The sequence below is a fragment of the Amblyomma americanum genome, chromosome 10, assembly GCF_052857255.1.
Source record: "Amblyomma americanum isolate KBUSLIRL-KWMA chromosome 10, ASM5285725v1, whole genome shotgun sequence".
In the NCBI taxonomy this organism is placed as follows: Eukaryota; Metazoa; Arthropoda; class Arachnida; order Ixodida; family Ixodidae; genus Amblyomma; species Amblyomma americanum.
This window is the reverse complement of record NC_135506.1, coordinates 5,636,432-5,661,713: the sequence shown is the minus strand read 5'-3', so window position 1 is coordinate 5,661,713 and position 25,282 is coordinate 5,636,432. Positions and strand designations below refer to the sequence as shown.

General features: G+C 51.0%; 1 protein-coding gene across 5 annotated transcripts in view; it reads right to left on the bottom strand.

Moving 5' to 3' along the window:
• Window positions 1-25,246, bottom strand: part of Fak (protein tyrosine kinase 2 Fak) — a 79,832-nt gene extending 54,586 nt beyond the window's left edge. For 4 of the 5 annotated variants that reach the window (XM_077639166.1, XM_077639167.1, XM_077639172.1 and 1 more), the window contains exon 1: window positions 25,067-25,246. In XM_077639166.1, coding sequence (XP_077495292.1) covers window positions 25,067-25,152 — 86 coding nt within the window. In that variant the 5' untranslated portion in view covers window positions 25,153-25,246. The remainder of the gene's footprint in view (window positions 1-25,066) is intronic. The other variant, XM_077639164.1, reaches the window with a different exon arrangement.
• Window positions 25,247-25,282: the final 36 nt, after the last annotated feature.

Below are 25,282 nucleotides of genomic sequence, written 5' to 3'. Positions count from 1 at the left end.
CGAACAAATAACAGGACCAGTTGGACTCACAGGTTATAACCGATAGCACTACGTCTGAGGATGCAATCTTTGGTTTCCTATACGTAGCCGCGTGTTGCTCGCGTATTCATGCACGCTTCGTTCTGCTATATAAGCTTATTTCGTATTCTCGGACGGTGCACGCGTGCAGGACATCATAGAAGGCAGCGTCGCAGCGCGCTAGCCCACGTGAAAAGACAGCGCACAGAGGGAACGCGGCAGAAATGGGGGAAAAGAAAGCAGCTCTCGTCTGTCTATCTGACGCGGTGCACGTTTCAGACGGCGCACAGCAGCAGTCCGCACTAATCGCACTGCATATAGATTAGACTGCACCGCCGGCTCCTCGATGCCACCATCGCGCCTTTCGCGACAAACGCCCCGGCCAAAGTCGTACACCGGCGACCAACCCCGAGTTGCCGATGAATACAGTTGTCTCTCAAAGCGCGGGGCGTGGTGGAAACCGCGCTAAATATACCTGTGGCGCGTCATCATGGTGCCGTCACGGTCTCCTCTCCCGCGGGAGGCTGTCCAGCATGACTTGTTCATCATCCGTTTGCACACAAAGAACTAACTGTGCAGTTGAACCTCGTTGTAACGAAGTTGAAGTTGCCAGGCGATTACTTCGCTATAGCCCGTGTTGACCGAGCTTCCAACGGGAATCCTCATTCCTTTGTTATATCCAATATATCGTTATAAACAGTTTCGTGATAACGAGGTTGGGCTGTACTTCGACCAGCTTTTAAATCTCATCAAAGGTAATATTTTTCATACTTCTGCATGGTCTCTGAAAGGTAACGTGATAGCTGTCGGTAACCTTCGGTATCGCGGTAATAGCGGCCACTATGGCAGCACCGCTCAGAGTGATCTCGCTGTCTGAAAAGATCGTCGCTGCCGGATCGGTACGCTCTTCGTCTGGTGCGCACAGTAACGTACGGTTGACTGTCAGAAGGCGTCGTCAGAGGGACTGACACCACGGTCAGCAAAAGCGTGACAAGGGTCTGTCTACACGGGAGTACGCGGTAATTACTTTCACTAGTCAGCACATTAATCTCAGGAGCGAAGCGGACTCTTCTTAAGCTTGGAAAATGTAAGCTCGGGCTACTTCAATGCGCCCCGATCAAGTCTCTCGGCCCACGGGCGTTTCCGCATTTCGCCCTCGCCGGAATGCGGTCGGGCACCCAACCCACGACCTGCAATTCACGGCCCCGCGGATCCATCGCGGCGGTGCTTCTGAGAGAAGAAAATCCAACAGCGAACTGGGAGGGGGGGGGGGGGGGGGGGGGGGGGCAGAGACGGTGAAAGTAGGCTTCGTGAGAATAGCGCCCTCGACAGCGTCCCAATGGGCACCGTTCCAGCCACGCCGACACCTGAAGGAAAGGGGGGCGGAAGGAAGGAAATGACGAAAACGAAAAGCAAAGGAAATTGTGCGCGCGTTTTTCCAGTTAGTATATAAATATAATATTGCATCCGGTGGCGGACGATTTCGGCACCGAAGCGCGGGAAGGCGCGCGATCGCGTTGCGACCTTTTTTTTTCTTTTCTTATTGTGCGTGAAGCGGAGGTCACGTATTGCATGCAAAGACCGCGCGACTTCCTTCCTCGATGCTCGCTGTGAACCGCTGCTCCTGCACATCCGTCGTCTGCGACCACGCAGTTAGGCGAACTAGTACAGCGAACGGAGATTGACATCAAATGAAAAAAAAAACACGCACGACAGTTACCAACCGTTAACGCAACATTCAGCGACAGCTGTTTGCGGTGGTGAATATAACACTGTTTATTATTGATTTAATTTGTTTTTTTTCTTCTCCGGTACAATGCGTGTGACGTCACTGTGTTCTGGCCACTCTGCGCGATGCGTCCAGTGACATCATGCGTAACGTCACTGAATGCTGACCAATCAGCATAGCGCCGGTACGCCACAGCCGAATAACCGGGAAACATACCCTTTGCACATGTAGCTGTAAAAATCTTCCCGTGGTCGACGTCAGCGGGTCATGTGATTTTGCTGCGTGATGACTTCATTTTTTGAGGTCAACGACCCCGGGGTCTGCACGGCGGGTCTTAGAGCAGCTGGCAAATGAGTGTGTCCTGGACAGCTGCTACAGTTTACGAATAACAGACTGGGCAGAGAGATAGACGGCACACAGTTACGCGCGCCTTCTCGGCTGTCCTGTCTCTTTATTCGCCACCAAAAAAAAAAAGAAACACAAAACGGTAGTGCAGTTTGTTAATTTCTTCATTACATCAACACACCTCACAGGCATTCAGGTGGCCATTGTGCAAAAGGGGGGTGGGGGTGGGGGAGAAATTAAGAAAAATACGAGGAAAAAAAACACTTGACAGATACAATACACATCAGTACTTAAAACAGGTGCAAATAATAGATTAAATCACCAATAAGGAACAATGCCATTTATACTTACAAAAAAAGAATAGAACCCCAGAAAACAAGACTACAAAATTACGAAAAATCATTCGCAACCCTTCATCGACTTATATGGTTCCAGAACACTGTAAACACAGGCAACTTTGGCGCCGGCTTTTTCTTGATGTTAAATTATTTGAAGAAGAAAAATAACAACACGCCGATGAAAGCATTTACCGGAGGTGCTTCGCGTTGGTAACACCCACTCGACGCACGCCCAATAGATGCAATCGAGAGACGCAAATGATGCAAGCGGCAGAGCTTCTATAGGTATAGCGCCTTACGTATACTATAGCTCCGAGCAGCAGCGAAGTCCGACGAGTGCTACGCACAAGATTCACTGAAACTAAATCACGACCTCCGGCCATAACCACGAAGGCGTAAAAACGAAAGCTCTGCCGAAGTCTCTCTCCCGACTCTCGGCGCGCGAAAACCGTGCAGTGCAGGAATTTATACAAAGCCGGCGTCAGCCGAACGACGAAAGGACTAAGTTATCGAAGGTGTTGCACGCATCGCAACGATTCTTGATTGACCTTTGTCCAGGCTCGCTCTTTCGTTCGAGATATCTGAACCGATTGTAGCGTGTGCGGTCGGTAGATGGCACAACAAAACGCCTTGCACAGAGGTCAACCCACTCGAAGTTCTCCTATAAGATACGCGCAGTTCATTAACACGCACCGTTGCTGGCCACGACGACTCCCCGCCTCGCTAAATGCACTTCTCACATCGCGCTAATAGAGCTTCGCAAAGTCGGTATATATACTTACTCCCGAACTTGCACGCGTAGTAGACTGCTACGCGTAACTTCTCCGGCACTGTACGGTTCTCCCGAGACAGCGTATGCACACGGCGGCTTCGGGCGCCTAATTAACGCGGCGCGACCCCTTTTGATATGCGCGCGCCGACGGTGGCGGCGGCAGAGCCTCGACATACAGGACAAACGAATGAAGAGACGAACACGGCGGCAGCAAAAAATAAATAAATAAAACGAGAACTACCAGCACCACGCGCCCCGTGTCGGGGCGGCGTGTCGTCTAAATTTACGCCCGCGCGCCAACCCCTCGCCTCTTTCCTCCTCGAAACAAGGAGCAACCGAGAGTGCGCCCCAGCTTGTGGGGGAGGGGATGCCGGAGGGCACGAACTCTCCTTTGCACGGACTCTCCCGACGTTGCAAGCAACGTATCGACGGCGGAGACGTCGTGCAGAGCCACGGCCGCTCTCGAGCGGAGCGCGGCTGTTCACTGGCATGACCCTCACCCCTTCTCCTCTGACTCCTGTCCGTCTACATCTTCTCGGGTTGTAGCTGCAGCGAGCGAGGGGCATCCTGACCTTCGCCTTCTTGGGAACGGCAACGACCGACCCAACCGACCCCGTCCCCCCGACAATGAGGAAACGATCTGCAACGTGCACGAGCCATCATCATAAGCGTTTCTTGGCTGGAGTTGCACGGAAAAGTGCCCCGCTGCCGATTCGTACACACGTGCTCGAGGAGAGCGTCTATCTCTGTGAAAAGACGTGCGCAGCCTCGATGACCTGCAGCCCAGCACACTGAAAACGACGACGCAAAACGGGATAAGAACGATGCCACAACAAGAGATGGCGCAAGGCATGAACTAATTCCATATCCGACTTCCACATTCTATGCAGATGTATATGCATCATCAGCCCGACTACGCCCACTGCAGGGCAAAGGCCTCTCCCAAGAGAAGGCAAGCGCGTAGCAGGGGGCGGCAGACGCTGCTGGCAAGGGACAGGGTTAATTGGAGAACTATACGCACTCGCTTCCAAAACTCCGCTCTGCCACTACCGCTACGACAGTCACGTATGCTACGCAACGAGGTATTCCGTGTCTTTTAACTTTGGGACTGAACACCGAGGCCTCTCCCGTCGGGGGCTTCTGCCATTTGCAAACAGCGCAAAACAACAACGATCACTTGTGAGGCGCCCGGAAGGCGAACGTTGCAACAGAACTTTTGTGTGCTTCACAGAATCTGGGAGCGACGTCTTGTTCCGGCCTTTTTTCTCAGGCAGTTTAGATTTCCGAGACGACAAGGTAAACATAGCCCAACTGCTCGCATGCGCCACTTGCTCAAAGCTCGCTTACGCAGGGATGTTTGTTTCGCTGTCGCTACCATGCGCCTCAGCCATCTCAGGCTGTCAGGACACGAGCATGCTCTCCGCACGGCCCAACGCTGGCTTCCAGCTGATCAGAAAACAGCACATGTGATCTATGTACGAAGACGTGCAGTCCAACTGCAGCGGCGACAGAGTAAATGAAAGAAAGCATTATAAACGCAAACATACATTCAAAATGCCGACGTGACACTCTGCTTCTGCCAGCCCAAAAGCAACAGCTCTCCACAGTTTTCTCATAAAAACACACAAACCATTTCCCAGATTACTGGAATCCGCAACGCACATCTCAAGCACGAAGCGCGACACATAACATTCCCATGCTCGTATGAACGACAATTCACAAACTTTACATGGCAGGCGAACGTTTTTCTATATACAGCCCACAGGTGAATGAATATGTTCGCATTAAAGCATCGATAATCCGCACAAACGCAGGTTCTCTCAGATCATCAATGGCAGTTTACCAATATCCCTCAAGAGAAAAGCGTACAACAGCTGTATCTTACCGGTACTCACCTACGGGGCAGAAACCTGTAGGCTATAACGAAAAGGGCTCAGCTTAAGTTAAGGACAACGCAGCGAGCCATAGCAAGAAAAATGATATGTGTATAACGGTAAGAGACCGGAAGCGGGCAGAGTGGGTGAGGGAACAAACGCGGGTTAATGACACGCTAGTCGAAATCAAGAGGAAGAAATGGGCTTGGGCAGGGCATGTAATGCGAAGACAAGATAACCGCTGGTCCTTAAGGGTAACGGAGTGCATTCCAAGAGAGGGCAAGCGTAACAGGGGGCGGCAGAAAGTTAGGTAGGCGGTTGAGGTCAAGAAGTTTGCAGGCATAGGGTGGGCGCAGCTGGCAAATGACAGGGTTAATTGGAGAGACATGGGAGAGGCCTTTGGCGCAGTGGGCGTAGTCAGGATGATGATGATGAAGTTACTGACAAAACTCGAAGCATGAAGCTTCAAGGTTTGCGTGGAAAACCTTTCCTGACCGATCACAGTGAGTGCACAGCGGCAGACGCAACGAGTTCGCCCACAGTGCCTACAATGACCGACTTCAAGTCCACAAACATATCGCACAAGCCAGCAAGCAAGCACTCGGGAATCTGCGAAGCACACAACGAGCCGTTTGTCGGGAATGCCGGAAACGGCGCGAAAAAGGCTCAGGAGGAAACGCCCTATCCGCAGAGCCATAAAAAAGTCCTCGCTCCGTCGCCCATTTGTTTCACCCGGGTAAGCACCCCCCGCTTCTTCCACCGGAGCGCCCCCTACCTGCCACACGGTCACTCTCTTTTTTTTTTTTTACATTGTGTGAGACCATGTTTAAAGAATGAAGCAGAGGCAGGACGTAGGAAGAGGCTGACTACACGGCGCTCATTTCTCTCACGGTCGAATACCAGAAAAGGTTAGGCAAGAAATAAAAAAATTCAGCGGAGCACTTAAGTCACCTTACGTGCATCAAGGCGAAAGCCTTTGTGTCGTCTTGTCGAGTTCTAGCTCCACATGATCGCCTCACGCTTCTCGAATCCGTTTCGTTTTTAAGTTACGACATACTACACCTTCGTTGCATCTAGTGTGTTTGTTATATCCGGTCTCAAGTTACGACATACTACACCTTCGTTACATCCGATGTGTTCGCTATATCCGGTTTCAAGTTTCGACATATGCCTTCTAAAACACACTCGCTTCGTCGGACTAGGTGCCCGAATGGTTAAGGCGCTCGACTGCTGATCCATTGGGCTCGAATCCCATCCTCGTCTAAATTTTTTTATATCATTTTATTTGATCGAGAGGCGCAGCGGACACTTCTTGTACACGTTTCCTGCGGTGAGGTGTTGCGCACACTCATGAGGCAAGAAAGGCATTCGCCTTAATACAAAAATGAGGGAAGGGATATGCGCAAGGATTCAAGGCAGAGGTCGACGCCGTTTCACAGCCAGTCCAGCACGAGACTCGCAAACAGCGCAGACTGCGGCGCGGCGCCTGCGCGAAAAGCCCGATGGAGCCAACAAACCGAACGCGCTAAACGATACACAGGTCGGTTGCATAAACCGAAGCCACAAATAATAAAAAAAAAAGTTTTCTTCAGTAAAACTACGCTCTCGAAACAAACAGAAAGCTGGCTCAACATAAGAAGAGCAGCTACATCAATAGGCTTTCGGACGAACATTCTGTGGCTCTGCAGCCAAGGCTAAGCAGGAAAGGGAAGGAGACGGGCCTTTGTCCCCGAGCCGTGGGGAGCGGGCTACCTCAGCCCTAGCGAAGCCGCCCTGTCTCTCCAACTTCCCCTCTTCACTCGTCCGCACCTCTGGCCTGAACAACGAGCAACCCACGTCACGGAAACAAAGGCCCGTCTCCTTCATTTCCTGCCTAGCCTTGGCTGCAGAGTCATAGAAAGTTGTCCGGGAATTAAAGTGGCAGGGGAAAGCAAATGTATGCTTTGGGGACAAGCGATCGGCGCGCGAAATACAAACGCGCGACGCTCTTAATTCCCCCGCGGAAGTATACATGGAGGAACTCCAGCGACAACGCCCGGAAGAGACGACCGTTCCGACTAGGCCGTAGCAGCGAAAGTGCACCAGTCCAATTCCTCCACTTATTCCAGCGGGTGCAGTTGCACCTCAAGGCTTAAATGACAGTTTAAACGGTTGAACAAATTGGTCCGACGTGGAGCTATCGCAGGAGGCCTCAGACCATGAATGAGGAAGTTGCTGCGCCTTTCCTTTCTTAGTAACGAATCATTATTAATTTCAGAAGACAGCGTTAAAAACTCGTTCGCGAACTGGCTTCCCACAGGGAAAATCCTGAGAATCAACTTCAACACCCACACTGCTTAGCAACTCCAGTGCCTTCAGACCAGTACTAGCAAAGTCTTCAAGCAGTGGCTATAAAGAACGCCAGGTGGTAGAAATTTCCGGAGCCCTCCACTACGGCGTCCCCCCATAGCCTGAGTCGCTTTGGGACGTTAAACCACCATAAACCGAACTAAACCATCATTCAAGCAGCAGCTTTCAGAGAATAAGTGTTGACGTCTCCGACGGCGGAAAGACGCTCAGAAATCGAGGAAACGCGACGACGCGTCGGAGACGCATTTCCCAACGCGACTCCGCTCACTATACACATACAAGTGCATGGCGGCGCGAGAGTTGTGAAAGGGACCACCAGCCGTGGTGGTCCGAGACAGTCGTATCCCTTGGCAGGCGCCGCACCAGCGCAGGTGTGGGCGGGAAGACGTCGGCTTTCGAAAGCCTGCGAGAGAAAGTGTGTGCGAGTAACGCGACATCGCTGTCAACATGATTGCGTAACGGGCCCTGCCCGCCAACCCCGCTTCCCTCCGTCGCCTCATTTCGGACAAATTACGTCCCACGTTTATTCTGGGCTTTAGCTTTGGAGAAAGCGGTAGAGGGCGCCTTTAATGAGGCACAGTCTGCTGTTATAACGTCGAGACAGTCCTGATGTGCTGAGGGAGCGGGGAAAACAGAGGGCTTGAGAGAACTATTCCACCAACGCTGCTCGAATGCATGTTCCGAGATGAGGGGAGGGGGCTAATTAACGCTTACGAATGTCACTCGAGTGCAACAGGTGCGAAGACAAAAATTATGCCTTCCACCCACGAAGCCCGATGCAATCATGTCAGTTGCAAAACTTCGCCTCGGAGTACTGCGCTCTTCTGAGGCCGGTTTTCGGCAGCTCGCGGGTATAAACCGCGGGACACCAAAGACTGTTTGACCAGCTACAACGAAATTACCAAGGCCCTCTGCCTGGCCCGCCGAACCTTCCCTCCGCCCAACGACAAGCTGGACAGGAGGGCGCACGCGGTGGCCCTCAGACAACTGCAGACGCTCACGTACCCCAACCCGGCACAATGCCACAGACTCTACCCCAGAACATAGCCGACGAATATATGCAAGGTCTGCCACACTGCTATAGCAACTTTACCCCACATGCTCTGGGACTGTAGCAAAAACCCTGACGGTGCTAACTCCGGAACCCTCCCGCCGCGGTGGGCCGCTGCCTTGCGCAGGATGCCGCCTAAAGGATGCCGCCTAAGCGCTCTTTGTAGTCTTTAATCAACATATTCACCACACATTAGCGGGACAAGCAGCAACACCGCGCTAAAGGCTTTCGCCTCACTGCACTTCAGGTCAACAAAGAGCCCCCCCCCCCCCCCCCCCCAACCCCCGAATTTTTTTAGAAATCGACGAGCTTAAAGGGTCGAATGTGTGAAACTGGCAGGCAAAGCGTGCGAAGTCCTTTTGGGTTAGCATTTGAAATGGTGACGTAATCACCGATAAAAATCGCGACGGTCTTCAAGCTTCTCCGCAGCGCACAACGCCAAGCAGGGGGCCAATGATGACGTCATCGAAGGTACCGGTACATTTCCAACGCATAAACGCTTCCTTCGAAGGAAAAAACCAACGGCACCGAAGGCAAAAGCCCGCCGAGCGTTGTTTGGCAGCATCCAACGAGGCATGGCAGGCTGTGGTTGGCGGCAGCGGTAATTTGAAATATTATCTCTGGTGACGTCATACCGAGCTTCCCGGCACTCCTCCGGTGCTTTGACGGGAAGCCAAAAATTCAGCCGTCGATTACATTCCTATTTTAATAGCGCAACAGCACTTGGCGTGCTTTACCTACAGCCTATATAGATTTGAATCACGGAATTCTCAAAAAGAGGTTCAGTTGCCCTTTAAAGACGATATACCGTGTTCTGTTGTTCGTAGACGGTGTTCGCGTTTCATTCCGACCTGACAGTATACGTGCGACGCCTGTCAAGAGAGCCCTAGCGGATTCTACGCAAAGAGTTTAAGTAGCTTTAATGGAGTGGTCACAAAAGTGACTCTCTTTGAAGCCGAATGGAAGCGGAAAAAATGAACATGTACGCCGAGTTTAAACCGACGTTTTATTCGCAAGTAATTAATACTCAAATCAAAGGTTGTCAAACGGGAGAAAAGATGACTGCTTCGTTTCTAATTTCTTGGCTCCCGCAGCCTCCTTGTACGTAAGAGTTGCACCTGGGCTGAAACTCCTGGGCTGAGAGCGAATACATGCCATGCGTACCTCTGAACTGGTCTTCCCGAAGTTGCGCCGTTCTGTGCCTCTTGAATCGTCACCGGCTCGCTCAACTTTCCCACTCGGCTTCAATTTCAGAGAGGCAACTTAATTTCCAATACGTATACCCACAAGGGCCTCTTCCAAGAAACAGGACGCGGTGCACCAGGGAGGCAGTACTGACAAGGGGGCCAGATCAGATGGTGAGCGAGCCCTCGCAGAGGGATTTAGGGAAGTTGAGAAAAATGGGCATCGTAAATGATATACAAGTACGCAAGAAAACGAGGACACGTCCTTTATGTGTTCTTGTCCTTGTATTTCATTTACGATGTCTATTCACCCACTAGCTCAAACTAAACCCTTGCTGCAGAAAAATGGGAAGCACGGACTGTGATCCGCGTCCCGGTCAAGCTGAGGTCAAAGCCGCAAAGCCATGATGTCACGACATCTACAGGATTATTTCCTAAACCCTTGCTGCGAAGGGGATCTGCAGCCGCCCTGGCTCTCTTGCATTAACTAGAGGACTCGACCGTATAAGCATACACAATGTTGCCGAACAAACCCAAGAGGCTTCGGCATCCACAGGGCCGGGCCATGAGCGGTAGTCGGTGTTTCAGACGGAGTGTGGCCACCGGCTGCAGGGCGTGGCATGTCGTCAATTTCGAGAGGCATCGAAAATCACACCCGCATGGCGTCACAGTAGGGCCCACTTGTATGGCTTCCAGAAGCTGAGAGCCGGCAGTGCGCAAGAATGCCAGAGCTTTTTGATCCGACAAGTACAGACAGAGATCGACGGGCGCGGACAAACCCGTAGCGCTAAGTTTGCAACGCCCTTTTGTACACTTGGAGACTATTCGCCGACCGACGTCGTGGCCAACTTGGTGATTCATCCAAATTGGTAACTAAATAAAGGACTGCTTATCCACACAGTGATGACGAACCTTTTATCGCAGAAGAATCTTTAGAAGATGGCCGATGGCAGGACACGAATCCTGCCAACCTCGCCAGAGAACCACGGGGGTCAGTAACATCCAGGCAGACATACAAGGGAATCACACCTCCCCAAACGCTTTTAGATGCAACGGACTGACCTCAGTACGACCGCATCATTGTAAAGAAAAAAAAATTTCATGTGTCGATACGAAATCTGGGGATTAAGAGCGGGTGTAGCCAAGACAGCAGGAAAGGGGGGAAAAGGCACAGTCTCTTCGCTGACAAACTTTGGTTGTAGAATTTCTTAACCAGAACTAAACTTCGCCAGGAACCCGACACTGTCTGCATTCAAATGTAACACCCTTTCGCCAGCAGCGCAAGTTTATTAGTTTTTTTTATCAAATAATATATACTGTATGTAGTCTGCAGAGCCTACCATCAAGACGTGGCCCCTCAACGCCGTATACCATGCGTAACGGACAGTTCTGGACTTGTTTATACAGCCTGTACGCAATCTCCGCGTGGTTTCAGGCAGAAGGGCCCGATATTCCAACCACGTACCGCACCATCCACGTACCGCCTGACACCACCACGTATACCCTCCTAGCTGTTGGCTACAAGCGAGGCGTGCCGAATGTGTTGAACGACTGCAAAACAGGCGCACGCCTATCGAAGCCGGCGCAAAAACAGCCCTCACTCACTTCCGTGGAAGCTACAGCGCAACCGCGGCCAGCAGTCAGGAGCACGCATTTGTGAAAGAGTTCGCACGATTAAACGGTGCTCATGACTCGCCAATGCTAAGGGTGTATCATATGCCAGCAGCTCTCATTCATGCTAGCGTATGTGCGCCGGACCAATCAGCCCTTATAGAAATGGTCTATATACAGTGTTGACTTCTTAAAGACTTTATTGCTTTCCTATAGATATTTCTTTTTGTATATTCATAGTCTATGGACAAAAGTATACTAAACGTGTAGGGACATAAATCTACAGATTGTCTATATAGACTCTATAGGATTTGTATTGTCTACAGACTGTTCTCTAGGGTTTGTCTATAGAGAGTCTATGGACTTTATAGACATAAGTCTATGCACAGTCTATCGACAGTCTAAAGAAATTTTTGTAAGGGAATTGGACCATTCTCATCATGTTGGTCAAAAGTCTTCACGCCAAAGGAATTTTGTTCGACCTGCATTATGGAGCCATGACGGCGCCATAAAAGACCACCGGGCCTCGAAATGCTTAGAGAGAGAGTTTCTTTCCGCGGTAGAGAAGATTCCTGCTTGACGTGTTCTTTGAATGCTCCGCTATATAGGGGGAATTAAAGAAACATTCATTCCTTTGCAGGTGAACGCTGTGGCCTAAAGACTTTTGACGGGAGGTGACGTACCTCGTGAAGTTGGCTCTTCCGACTCTCTGGCGGTTATTCCGTAGAGCCCGCACACGATGCACGGTTTTTTATGCAGCGAGGACGGAGGGCATTACCCGGACGTCGAGCCTAAAGCACGACGCTACGTGCAATAAAATAAAATAAAAGGATAAAACGGCACATCTTTCGGGGGGCCTTGGAAAAGCATCGCCTCCTGAATCGCAGCCAGGCTGAACGCCAGAAGCAAACTCGAATATATGCCCTAAAACGTGCGACCGCCGGTTGCACCTATAGAAGCCGACAATATGCGACGATAACGGGGGACATTACACCAATGCCTTCCGGGTCCGATAACGTGTACATATCTGTCGCGCGCATGTAATACGCACACACGCTCACAGACACTCGGAGCATATATGCAAGCCAGACAACATCCAAACCCGTTCCTCTGGAGCCGAGAAGATGGTCCGGCGTGGGAGCGGGCGCGTCGCCCAAGGATACGTGCATATGCATTCTGCCGAGGTGTTTAGCGCTGCTTTTAAAAGGGGGCACGTGAGCGTATGCCGCGACAAGCCACAGGTGCGATCGGGGGCGTTAAATATACAGCGGGAAAGAAAGAGCGACGTATATAAAACAAAGCCGGCCCAATTGGCCGAACAAAAAAGAAAGAAAACACGATAAGGGCTGCGCCGAGGGATCCAGAGCTCGGCCGGACCAGAAAGACATTAGAGATAAGATAGCGAAGGAGCGGGCTCGGAAGCAAGGAACATCTTTATATACGGCGATACGAAGTTGTCCGGACAAGTTCATTCGACGAGTCATTTCTATGGACCGCCCGTAGAAATAAGTTGCCCCGCGCGAGTCTCTTATCGGAACTGCCTTCGTAAGCCGGCAGACAGACGGGTCAGCCACGGTGGCCAAGGTCGGCCCGACGGAGCTGGCCGGTACAGCACACTGAATGAATGCGAGAGGCCAGATCGCAAGTGAATGCGGGCGGCATTTAACTTGGTCGAACGCTTTGTGCCGTCAAGCCTGCCTCGCGAGCTGGAAAAGTGCTGCTTGGTCCCAGGAAGCGTGCCCGCGGAGAAGCACTGCCGAGGATGCGGGAGACGAGGTGGAGAAAAGAAACACCGTTACAAAAATTTCTTTCGACAGTCTACAAGATGTTCATAAGCGTCTGTCTACAAATTTTATAGACTCTCTATAGACAAACCCTAGAAGACAGTCTATAGGCAACAGATATCTTACAGTCAGTCTACAGACAATCTAGATTTATGGTCATACGCATTTAGTAGACCTTTTGTATAGACAGTCTATCAACAACGAATAAACAAAAGTAAATATAGGAAGGCAATAGAGGCATAAGAAGTCTATAGACTGTCTATAGACTACATTTGTAACGGAAGCCTTTTTATACAAAATGCAATGTTACCGGGGCTGGTTCGAGACATTCCTTTTGGTTAGGCCAGCTGCATGGGCCTATGGTGCAGGGACGTATTGAATATTTACACGACCGTAACTAGCTTTTAGAGTGTTCACAATCCCAAAGTCCTTAACCACTCACTGTCCAAGGCGGTCGGCTGACCGCATCGCCGTGACAGGCCGCACCAGAATTCGCGTTCCCACTCAGGTGGGTAGAATATTCGTGATCCCAGCAGCAGCGTCTCCGTCAAACGGAAGACAACTATTTCGAAAAACAATGCCTGAGTTGACCACGTTACGGCATCCACGTTCCAGAGGCTGGAGCTCGCAGGAGCCTGACGCCGACCAATGGGCAACGCTCCCTCCCTCGCCACAGACTTGGACCCTCTCCGCACGCGCGCCTTTGGAGAGGAGGAAAGCACCTCCTCTATGCGAACAGGCCACGATCTCGGATGCTGAACAGCTGTCGGTGAAGGCCCAGCAGAGTTCCCCGCGGAGAGCCACTGGCCACGGCGCTCTGCCGCTAGCCACGAGGTCGCGAGTTCGAGTCCGGTGGCAGCGGCCATGCATAGTAGATGCTGGCTTATGCAAAACGCCCTTGTATCGAGACTTCGCCCCGCGTTAAGGAACCCCAGGTGGTCAAAAATTAATGTGAAATACTCCACTACGGCGTCCCCAGTGCCGGCTAGTGACCGCGCCCTTGGCCCGCAAAAACGATTTAAGCATCGCTGGCATGAGAGTGAAGTTCGCCAACAATTTAAGGGGGATCGCCCACTAAAAACCCCAGACTTCTAGCCCATACGCACCTCCTGAGCGACGAAGTGACAGCTATCCCTGGGCGCCTCACTTGACTCCTCAACAACTCCCTACTCAGAAAACTGAGTGCGCCGACTTGGGTTAATTAGACCACCTACATATATATCGCCTGACCAGTCGGGGCGCATTCTCAGCAGGGCTCGCTCCCCTGACCACCTCAATATGGACGCGCGTGATCTCGGATACAACATGCGACGCCGTCTGGCCTGCACAAAGTTCACCTTCTAAAACAATTTTTTTTTTCACAGCTGTAAGCTTATCGGCTTTGCGCGTTAATCAACAAAAGCTGTTACAGGTTTGCTTTAGCCAAGTTAATCCCATCCTCCTAACATCTCTCTCTTCCCTCTCGCGCTTTCTCCCTTAAGTGAGAGGGAGATTCCCTCTCTCTCCACTTTCACTCTTCCCACCGTAGCAGGTGGCGCCCACTGAACTGAATTTATTGAATTAAGTTGAGGTGTATGGGGGTTTAACGTCCCAAAGCGACTCAAGCTATAAGGTACGCCGTAGTGGAGGGCTCCGGAATAATTTCGACCACCTGGGGTTCTTTAACGGCCCCGCCGCGGTGGCTCAGTGGTTAGGGCACTCGACTACTGATCCGGAGTTCCCGGGTTCGAACCCGACCGCGGCGGCTGCGTTTTTATGGAGGAAAAACGCTCAGGCGCCCGTGTGCTGTGCGATGTCAGTGCACGTTAAAGATCCCCAGGTGGTCGAAATTATTCCGGAGCCCTCCACTACGGACCTATTTGTTCCTCTCTTCTTTCACTCCCTACCTTATCCCTTCCCTTACGGCGCGGTTCAGGTGTCCAACGATATATGAGAGATACTGCGCCATTTCCTTTCCACCAAAAACCAATTATTATTATTATTCTTTAACGTGAACTGACGTCGCACAGTACACGGGTCTCTAGAATTTCGCCTCCACCGAAATTCGACCACCCTTGCCGGGATGGAACCCGACTAGTCTTTCGAGTCAGTAGCCGAGCACCACAACCGCTGAGCCACTGCGGCGGCTAAATTAAGTTAAATTAATTCACAAAGTAATTACGGTCTTACGGCTGACGCTGCAGATTCCGCGGTATACAATGCAGGGCTTGCATGGCATAAACCGAAGCTATAACAGCTTTCGCTGTAAAAGGCAGGGGGGATGGGGCGCATCACACCAAAGCAAGCCGCCGCGACGTAACACAGAAAAAAAAAAAAGAGGGAAAGGAGTCTCTTATCGGCATCGCCGCCGAGAGGGCTTCCGCGCACACACACACGGCGCTCGGTTTTCACGCCGCCCGACGGGAGCGGGAAGCGATGGCTCATCTTCAATCTCCGCTCATCAAGACCCGGGGAGAGGGAGAGAGCGCCAACAGAAGCACCGCCAGAGCCAGCAACGGCTGAAGGCGCCCGCACCGCGCGCAGAGATGACCGCGAGCCATGGCAAAAGCCCGCTTTCAGGGAGGCGTCAAAAGGCGCAACACGCCGCGGTTACTCACTCGGCAGCCTTGTGCCTCCTCGCTTATTACTCGACGCCCTATTTGCCACATGCACACAAGAGAACAGAAAGGCGTGCTGCTCAGCGAGGGGGCCCGAATCACAAACAAACGAGTTCGACGTGTTAAGCCCCCTTCTTTTCCTTGTTCTCTTCTCGACCGGCGCCGAAGTCCAGCGCGGTGAGACAGCTCGGTTTCGGCGAAGCATCTTTCATCGACGTCGACGCCAACTTTCGACAAGGCCGTCCCGATCGCCGCTCAATTTCCAGGTAGTCCAACCCAACGAAGAAGTGCTAAAGGAGTGAGCAAGCACCAACAAAGGGAATTACAAAAAGGGGGCGACCCGCAAAAGAGCCGAAACAGGCTCCGGAAGGCTATACTTCAGCGGAGCTTATGAAGCGCGAAAGAATGAACGAAAGAATAGACAGAGAAGACACACAAGAGGAAAAAGAAGAGAAAAAAAAGAACCATTCAGTTCGCGATGGCCCTGCCAGCTCGGCGGCGCCGCGTCACTTTACGAGCGCACGACGACGCCACCCGGCGCGCGCTCAAAAATGAACTCGGCACACGCCGCACACGCTGAGGAAGATGACGTGCCCCCCGACGGCAGCACCCGGGCTTACATGCAGTAGCACCGCGAACACCACGCCGTGTTCGCCCCTTGGCGCCGACGACGCGTCATCTCCCTCGACGTGCTCCCGCTGTGCCGTTCGAGACGTCTTCGCGTTGCTGTGCCACCCAATATACACCCTTCGCGGCTCGATACGACATTCCGCTCACGGCGGCCAAGGAGGCGATGAATGCACGCAGTCATGCCCGACGACGACGCGACCGAGAAAGGAAACAGGTTTACGACTGGGTAACCTGGCAGCGTCACACGTGTGTTCACCGGCCAGAGAGCGCCCGAGCGAGGATGCGCGCGGCGACGCGTCATTCGGCGTCTTCCGGACGTCGCGTAGCGTTGCGCCGCGATTCGCTTTTCAAACGCTGATCGCACCTGCCACCCTGCTTTACTGGTCATTCATTATTTTTTTTAAACTACGAGACACGGGCGGTGCATTTGTCGGCGTAACTAGCGTGAGGCCAGCACTGCCACCGGAACCTGCGTACTCGTAATTACCGTCGACTCGCGTACCCCACAGACACGAAACGAAACTCGATGCACTGGCCTGAGCAAACGGGTCGGCTGCTCCTTCATTATTACTATAAAAGACCCCCTCAAGTAATAGCACAAGATATCCATGGGACGTCTACCGCTGTCTACGATGACCAATATCCCCCCAAAATGTGCTATGTGCCAGGCACCAGATACCCTAGATCACATAATATGGGTTTGTCCGGAAGACCCACCTCCCGTGCTGCTCAGCGCCAGCCCGGAGACCCAACTGCGGGACAGGGAACGGGGCTCCCGGCCGCCTCGCACGGAATCAAGATCACCCACACCGGCTCCACAGCTGGCGAAATTAATTTTTGTCCTCCTCCTGTACGATACGTACCGAAAGGGTGTACCGCCGTGTGTTCACTAGACGTCCACAGGCTGTCCGCAAGAAGTCTAAACCCTTACAAAAACTTCTTTATACAGTCTATAGACCATCCATTAGCTGTCTATGGATGTTTCTAGACTCTCTATAGACGAACCATAGAGAACAGTCGATAGGCAATGCAAATCCTACAGGCAGTTTATAGTCAATCTATAGACCTATGGCCATACAGTTTTAGTAGACTTTTTGTCTATAGACAGAATAAGAATAGACAAAAGGAAATATCTACAGGAAGGTAATTGAGTATATAAAAAGTCTACAAACTGTCTATAGACCATTTTTATAAGGGAAGGTAACAGCTCGGAACGTCACAAGCAGGTAATGGGTTCTCACAGCAAAGGAAAAATAAAAACGAAAAACGAGGCCTTTCACTTTCCACTTCAGAGTGAAGTGAGAACGATAGCATCCACCTGCAGGCCCCCTCTGGACAACAGGACGTCTTCTTTCTTCCTTTCTTTCTTTTCTGTCCTCATTGCAGCGACGTCCCGCCATACCTCGAAAAGTGCTCGCTCCCCCCCCTCCCCCACCCCGTCGACGACCGGCTGCAGCGACGTCGACGACATCATTTGGCGTTCGCAGCATCTTTTGCAGCGCCATCGCCAAACGGGAGACGCTGAACAAAGAAATCTGGGCCATGCAAATGAAACTTCCCCGTCGCCGAATGCCGGTGTTTTTCTCCGGGAGCAGGTCATCCGCACCACATCCCGTAGCCATTGTTTGCTCGCAACGGAGGAAACCGGCGGGCTCTCCTCCCGTTGTCCTCCGAGAACCGTTTCTTCGAACGCCTCCATTTCTTATTTTAACCACCCGCGCGCGCACCATCTCTCGGCGCCACTTACGCTCGTCGAAATAAAAATGCGGAAGTAAGCAGCGTGCGTCTATTTGGCACTGTGTCGCAGCCGAGCGTGTGGAGCAGCGATTTTTAAAACTGCCTTCTATGTCGGCCCAGTTTTGCAACGCCATTGTATACGCTGCCGGCCTAAGATGTTTAGCTGTGTGGACAAAGAAATGGCGTTCTTCTTTTCTTTTTTAATGAGAATGCATTTATACGTTCCATTAGCAGAAAAGCCGCCGTCCATGGCACGAAATTCGGAGGATGTCAGAACGCCGGTGTACGACGTCACGTCACAACACATGCAAGCGAACATGTATAGTCACGAATGAAGAAACGTAACGTACTATGACCTACAACTACGAGTTATGAAAGTCATAACTCGTAGTTATGGTCATGACTCAGTCATTCTGCATCGTAGCATGATTCACTACTTTGCAAGTAACGTAATCCAGGTTGCACAGAGTTTAGAGCTTGCGCAAAGTATGCATCGTCATGGCTCGTAGTCATAGTTATCACTCATACAAGTTCTGCAACCTAACATAATCGAACGAATGAGACATGAGCAATTCAGAACCGTGCAGCGCGTTTTATTTCTCACGACTACAACCGTCATTCCAGCGTAACAAGCATCAAGTTATCTTTATCGCTAACAAGTTTACAGACACGTAGGGATATCGCACTTCTTTGCTTACTACAGAAACTAATATACAGTCGTCACGCGTCCACACTGCCACTTACACGCCCAATGCGCACTTCACGTCGCCTACATAATAATCTTAGCTTCCAACGTCTATTCGGCCGAACACTCGCGTTTAACTCTTCTGCTTTGCCACGTGCTATCAAGTGTTGGAATGGCCTTCCGGATTGCATTGCTGCCATACGTGACCCATTAATCTTCAAAAACGAATTAACCACCTTCATGCATCCATGATATTGTACATAAATCGTTTTCGTATGTGTTGTCAAATCAATGCAGTGCCACTATTTGTTTGCTGTTTTTCCTCTGTGTCAATATATTACGGTTTTTTTTCATGTACGGTGTAATCATTGTTTGCAGTCCAATGTATTTAATATTGTTTATTTTTTGTTCTTTCCACTTTGTACCATCTTTTGTCTGCTAAATATTGTAAACCCCTCCCCTCACACAATGTTCTAAGTGTGGAACGTGTGAGGTATTTGTATAAATAAATAAATAAATAAATAAATAAATAAATAATCCTTTCGCATTCTCACACGTTAGCAGTCTTAAGCAGACCAGGGACGTATCCAAGCACCTCCCCCCCCCCCCCCCCCACCCTATATACAACTGCCTCAGGCCCCTCCCGAAAAAAATCTCTGGCTACGTGACTGACTGAAACTCTCACGAACAATGAGCGAACGTGATATATATATTGATGAGACGTCGGCCAACCTGTAAGACTTTTTGACGTCGGAGCGACAATCACCCGGCTGTTTAAGAGTTTCGTGCCACAGACGATCTCATATATAATAAGCGGTGACACGCCGTTCCGTAAATAGATACAAGTAAACGTAATAACACTACAAGTGACACGCACGGCAATAGGTGGCGGCTGAACAGTGCTGAAATGCAGCGTACGGCGCAGTACGCATAGTTAAACACTTCACAGGTGCTTCACGCCGCGTCGTACGACAAAACGCGACAGGAATCCCATAGGCAATGGAAAGCTTGCGTGCTTCCTCGTGACGCGTATAAATGGTATCGGACAAGATGCTCAGAAATGCAGAAAGCCTACCGGGACTGGAGCTGGTCAGGCGCTTTCTGTATAAAACTAAATTAACGAATAAAAAAATAAGACAACGAAAGCGCTTTCATCCTCACCCAGCGCGAATAAGTCGCAAAGACTGCAGTGCTATCCCCACCTGTGCGCAATCCCGTCAGTTATGAAACTCTGAACCAAAATCCGGGCATGACCTGCATCCAGATCCTGGAGGTTAGCAGACGATGGGGCCGCCTATCAGCTGAGCAGTAAACTAACGCCCTGCAACTGAGCAGCCCTCCCTTCACGAGCAATTCGCCCCGAATGGCACAGGCGACAGGGGGCGTGATATAAGTCAGCTAAACTGCGACTTTCGGGCCTATCAGCGTGTCGTATTTTTCAACACATGGGCCAAGGCGGATTTAAAGTGGTGGCGAAGGCTGGGCCGAAAAGTGGTTTAGCGCGACTGCAGCACAACCAGAGGATGGGGGGGCAAAACACTCAAATAAAGAAATGATAAAGCTACAAAATTGGAATGTAATCTGCCAATAGAAACGAAAAAATATATTAGCACCTTGTTTTATGAAAGAGGTAAGTCATTTTATTAAAACCTGGCAAATTTTGTATTTTTGCAACACTCTTGACCTGCCCCCTATTCATGAGTGTGCGGTGCATTACAGCGCGTCTTTGCAGGCCTTGTTTCGATACCCGGCTAACCCGGCCACGCCAGTGTCTGGAAGTGTTGCTGCCTTTCTATGCTGCCCCTCCTTTACCAGTCACTTTCATTGCGTTCCCAATTGCACATTAACAAGGCCATAACTAGCAGGAACTCGAGCACATTTGACTGGCAAAGGTTGGGGCGCGCTGAAAGGCAGCAACCTTCGAGAGGTACGGGCTCGAAAACGCGGATTGTACAGAAAGACCGCTTTATAATTCGCGCCAAAAGCATACGTATGCGTGACGTCATTGTACGTCACGTTTGCGTAGTTTGCCCCCCAAAATCCAGGGGGCGCTGGAGTGCCCACGAGCCGCCATTTTTTGGACCAATGCGCGTCTATGGAGCGTTCGCTACCAGTGTACATCTACCTTGCATGGGCCACTGACCTGGATCACACGAACGTAGACAGAACATTATCAGTGTCCTCCAGTAAATCACGTGATGCGGGAATGATGACGTCGCTGCATTTTAAAACACGGCCCGCACCAGGAAGGAGGGAAACAATTGCCCACAAATCCCAACGACCACGCCACCGACACTGAACGACCTCCTTAATGCGGTTATATGACTGTGAACTAATGGCTTACCCGAATCGGAAGGAGCAAGATATCCCTCGCGGTCCAATCAGAGCTAAGGATCTGAATCCAAATCGCCCCACTGAAACACGCTCCTCGGTTTCGCGGAGCAAGCAAACATGCTCCAGATCGTCGACGACCGGAATACGCCAAGAGAGAAGCATGTTCGCGATGCTCGGTTAAGTACCAAAATATTATTACTATTTCATTTTACGGAGCCACTACTGCCGGACAGCAAAAATCTAATCCGGATGGACGCTCCAGCTACGTTCATCGTCGCCGCATTAAAGAGGAAAGTTGCGGGGGATTTCAATCTACGCAAATAACGACCGTTTCTAGAACAGGGAAAAGTCCAACCTTCTCCGAAAGTCTCGGCGCCTGCGCTTCACTTTACCGCTCAGCAACGCCAGCTAGGCACGGCAGTTTGTTTTTATAGCCGGCGCTCGCAAAATTGACTTCCGTGACGGACTTCCGTAGAGCGCTTTCTCTCGGCGGACTTAATTTAACGTGGCACCGTTCAACTACGCAATTATTCGCAGCGCGAAAGCGGAGAAGCAAAAAAGAAAAAAGGATAACCGCGCGAGAGTTTAAAATCTGCGCTCCTTTTCAATGTTCCCCGGAGTCGCCACAGTTCAGATTCTCTTGCACTTCAACGGGGGAAGTCCCTTACTTTTTTTTTTCCCCCACAAAACCCCTTCACACTAAAGCCGATAGTCGCGTTTCCTGTTTGTCGGTGCACTTCGTTGCTTACCGTCAAGCGCATCTTGCGGGGCTTTCTTCTTGGGGTCTGCTACCACCTCCCTTCGGCCTGAAAATATTTGTCCGAGGAATTCAAGATGGCGGCCCCCATAGTAAATCGATACAGCAACCTAACTGATGATTGATCGGTGACGTCACTTATAAATCCAAGATGTCGGCCAGTAATGGTAATTAATTGATGACGTCATTAGTCATTCCAAGATGGCGGCCGACTTAGGCCGCCAAGTGACTTTGACGCCATAATCCAAGATGGCGGCCAAATTCGGGTGCCAATGCAATATGTACAGTGAATGCTTGTGAGTGTGTTCATCATATGGGAAAATAAACGTACAAATTCGTATTTCAATTGGTGTACCTCACTTTAATCTCATTCATATCAATAGTAGTAAACCTAACAGCTAACGCTCGTTACTTCAACGTCTTCCAGACTGTGGCGGCATCTTTTTTTTCTACCTTCAAACAGGAATTGGCAACCTTCAATTACCTTAGTTACATATGAAGTAGCGGTTGATGATTTTCGCCCTTCAATTACTTCTGACCGTCACATTTTTACCCGCAGTTAACCCGTACCGCCTTATGTCTGGAATATCATCCCCTAGATCACTTTCTGCTCCCATTAACCAACAACAGATGGCGGCGGCCGTGCTTCAACTGAGGCGAAAATGCGTAAACAACCCGATGCACGATCGTTTCGCTACCCAAAAAGAGTCCCAGGTGGTTGAAATTATTCCGCAGCTCTCCCTGCAGACGGCGTGCTTCGAATGCCAGGTGTAGTTCTACTACTATCATCACTATTTTCTTTTTTAACCTGCGATGGGTTCTTAAGAATGCCGAGGATGCTCAACTGAATGAAACTATTGCGGGCCGCCAACGACACAGTGACCCTCTCTAGGCGTGAATGTGGCTACACGGACTGTGGCGTCATCTGCGAAGATGCAAATTAATTAAAAGGTTTAAGTGATTTTTTTTTTACACCGAAGCTCCATATGTATCACTGTTTCTTGCTGATACGAGGTACAAACATCCGATAGCGCGGTATTCGAAGCACGACTGTAGTGGTGAAAGAACTCTGACACCACACGCGTGACGGTACCGAGGGCAGCATCGCAGGAACACGACGAAAAAGCGAGGGCCAAGCAGCAGCCCGGCGACCACCATCACGTAGAGAACGCGTCAGCTGACTTTCAGCCAGGTCGTGCTGCGGGCACGGGACAACGTGTCGTGAGCGCACAGCGAGAAACAGACGCGCAGGAAGCATGCAGACGACCCGGCGCGGGAACGTGACTCGTAATCGACGCTGCGCGGCCAGACAGCGACGGGAACGACCGCGAAAAGGCTGCACGGAATGGACAGACAATGGCGCCGCCGGCCACGCTGCGCGCACAAGAAAAGAAACAAAAAGTAAAAAAAAACGGAAGAGGGACGAAGACAACGCCGACCACTGGCTGCCGTTGTCCGTCGTCGCACAAACGACCATTGCTCGCGAAGGTCAGCGCGACCATTTCGTCATCGCGATACACTGGGCAGAACAGTAAAATGGCTAGCCTGCGAAGTTCAGTCGGCAGACGAACGCCTGCGTACTCCTCTACCGTCTGCGCTCAAGGCTTTTTAAAATGCCTGCCTGATGCGAACGGCGACTAAAAAGAGAGCAGTATTCAAGTTCCTTCCGTTCGCGCGGAGATCCTCTCCACAGACTGGTTTTCAGTGAGCGTAATGAGCGCGTGTGTTGCAACCTATCGAACAACGACGGCCGCAGCGTACGTGGCGTTCACAGCACCTACACAAGATAGTGACTGGTGCGAAAATCACGCATTTGCGTTTACATTCAGACACACGCAAGCGGGCTTGAAACGCCGACTGCCACGCCTGATTTCAAGAAAAGCGGCATATTCAAATGGGAGCGCCGCCATCTACCCAAGTTTAGTTTCTTCGGGCCGACTCGAAAGGAGCAGACGACAGCCAAGGAGCAGCCGAGATCGCAATGGGACCGGCGGAAAAACGGCCACAAACAAAACGCACCGTTTGCGCCCCACATTTTATCCGAGAATACGCAGCAACACCTACAGAGAGAGAAGCCGTACGAACACTGAAAAAAAAAAAAAAGAGAGAGCCCCACGGCGCGACGCGGCGAAGCATTGGCTGCTGATAAGCTCTCTTTATTGTCTTGACCTCTCGTCGTCACGACGCAGCCGGTCTGACATCGATTGAAGGTTGGATAAACATGAGCTTTTTTTTTTTTTTGCTAAGACCCTTGGCTCGTGTTCTTCACTTCATCTCAAAGGTGGCCTCGGTGCGAGCTTATCATAACGACATAGACATGACGAAGAGCTACTGAAAACGAAGTATTTAAAAACGGTCAACTGATCAGGCACGCAGAACATACACCACGTTTTTCTTCGATATTCATGAACTCACATAGAAAAAAAAAAAACCTGACAATGCTATACGTGAAGGAGTTCTCGACAACACAAGGGGGGTTCCTACTGTCAGTAGACACGGTTAAATGTTTACGAAAAGCAATGGTAAGTAAAAGCATCAACCCATTGGTTCAGTAAGCGCACCAGTGATACTTCACCATTCCAACTGCGCTTCCACTCCATGACAGCAGCGTTTCAGGTTCAATCAGCAATCCCCGAGTCTAGAAGCACCCCGAAATTCTGGCACTAATAAAACAACGATAGCCCAAATGTAGGTACATGAAGTGCTTTCGTTCGGAGCCTTTATAGTCGCTAACAAAAAGCTTCAATCAGCTCCACGGAACGTCAACGGTCTGGAAACAAATCGCGCGCCTTCGCAGGGATAAACAAACCGTTATCAAAAAGCACGAGCCTAGACATTGACCCGGCAGCTCAAACAAAACGACGCTTTATGTGCCCAGCGTCGCGATTCGTCCCGGAACGAATGCGATCCTTCTTCGCTCAACGTCCCCGCCTGGCAGCTCGTCGAAGCACGCCGGCTTGGATTTCATCTCAGATGGGGAGTCCGCCCACAATCCCACTCTGTGTGAGGGACCTCTCAGGGGGGGCTTGGCGTCGGGCTTCGAATGCGGCTTTATTACTGCGTTCGCGACGCCGCACGGATGCTGTTTTACACGCGATACGGAGTTCCGGCAAAGCACGGCACACGCAACAACGTGCACCGCCCACGGGCGACGCACCCAAGCGCAAAACACGCGATTCTGTCACTCGTCTAAAGATGGTCTGGTTTACTGTGTTGCGGTTTCCGAACAAGAAGCGCGCTTCTGGTTCGCGTGGGATGGCAAAAGCCTCACCTTGAGCAGGCGCTTTTCTTTTTCTCGAGAGTTGAGAAGCGGCTCCCCGAGTCGGAGCTGGAGATGCTGTGGCCCCGCGAGTGCATTCAGAGCATTGGGGAGGCTTTTCCGTGAACCTCCACAGCGTATCCGTGCGGCTGCTCAAAGATGTCCACCAATGCCCATTGAATCCCAGAATGCTTCGCGGCTGTCTCCTTTGGACAAATACTAACCGAC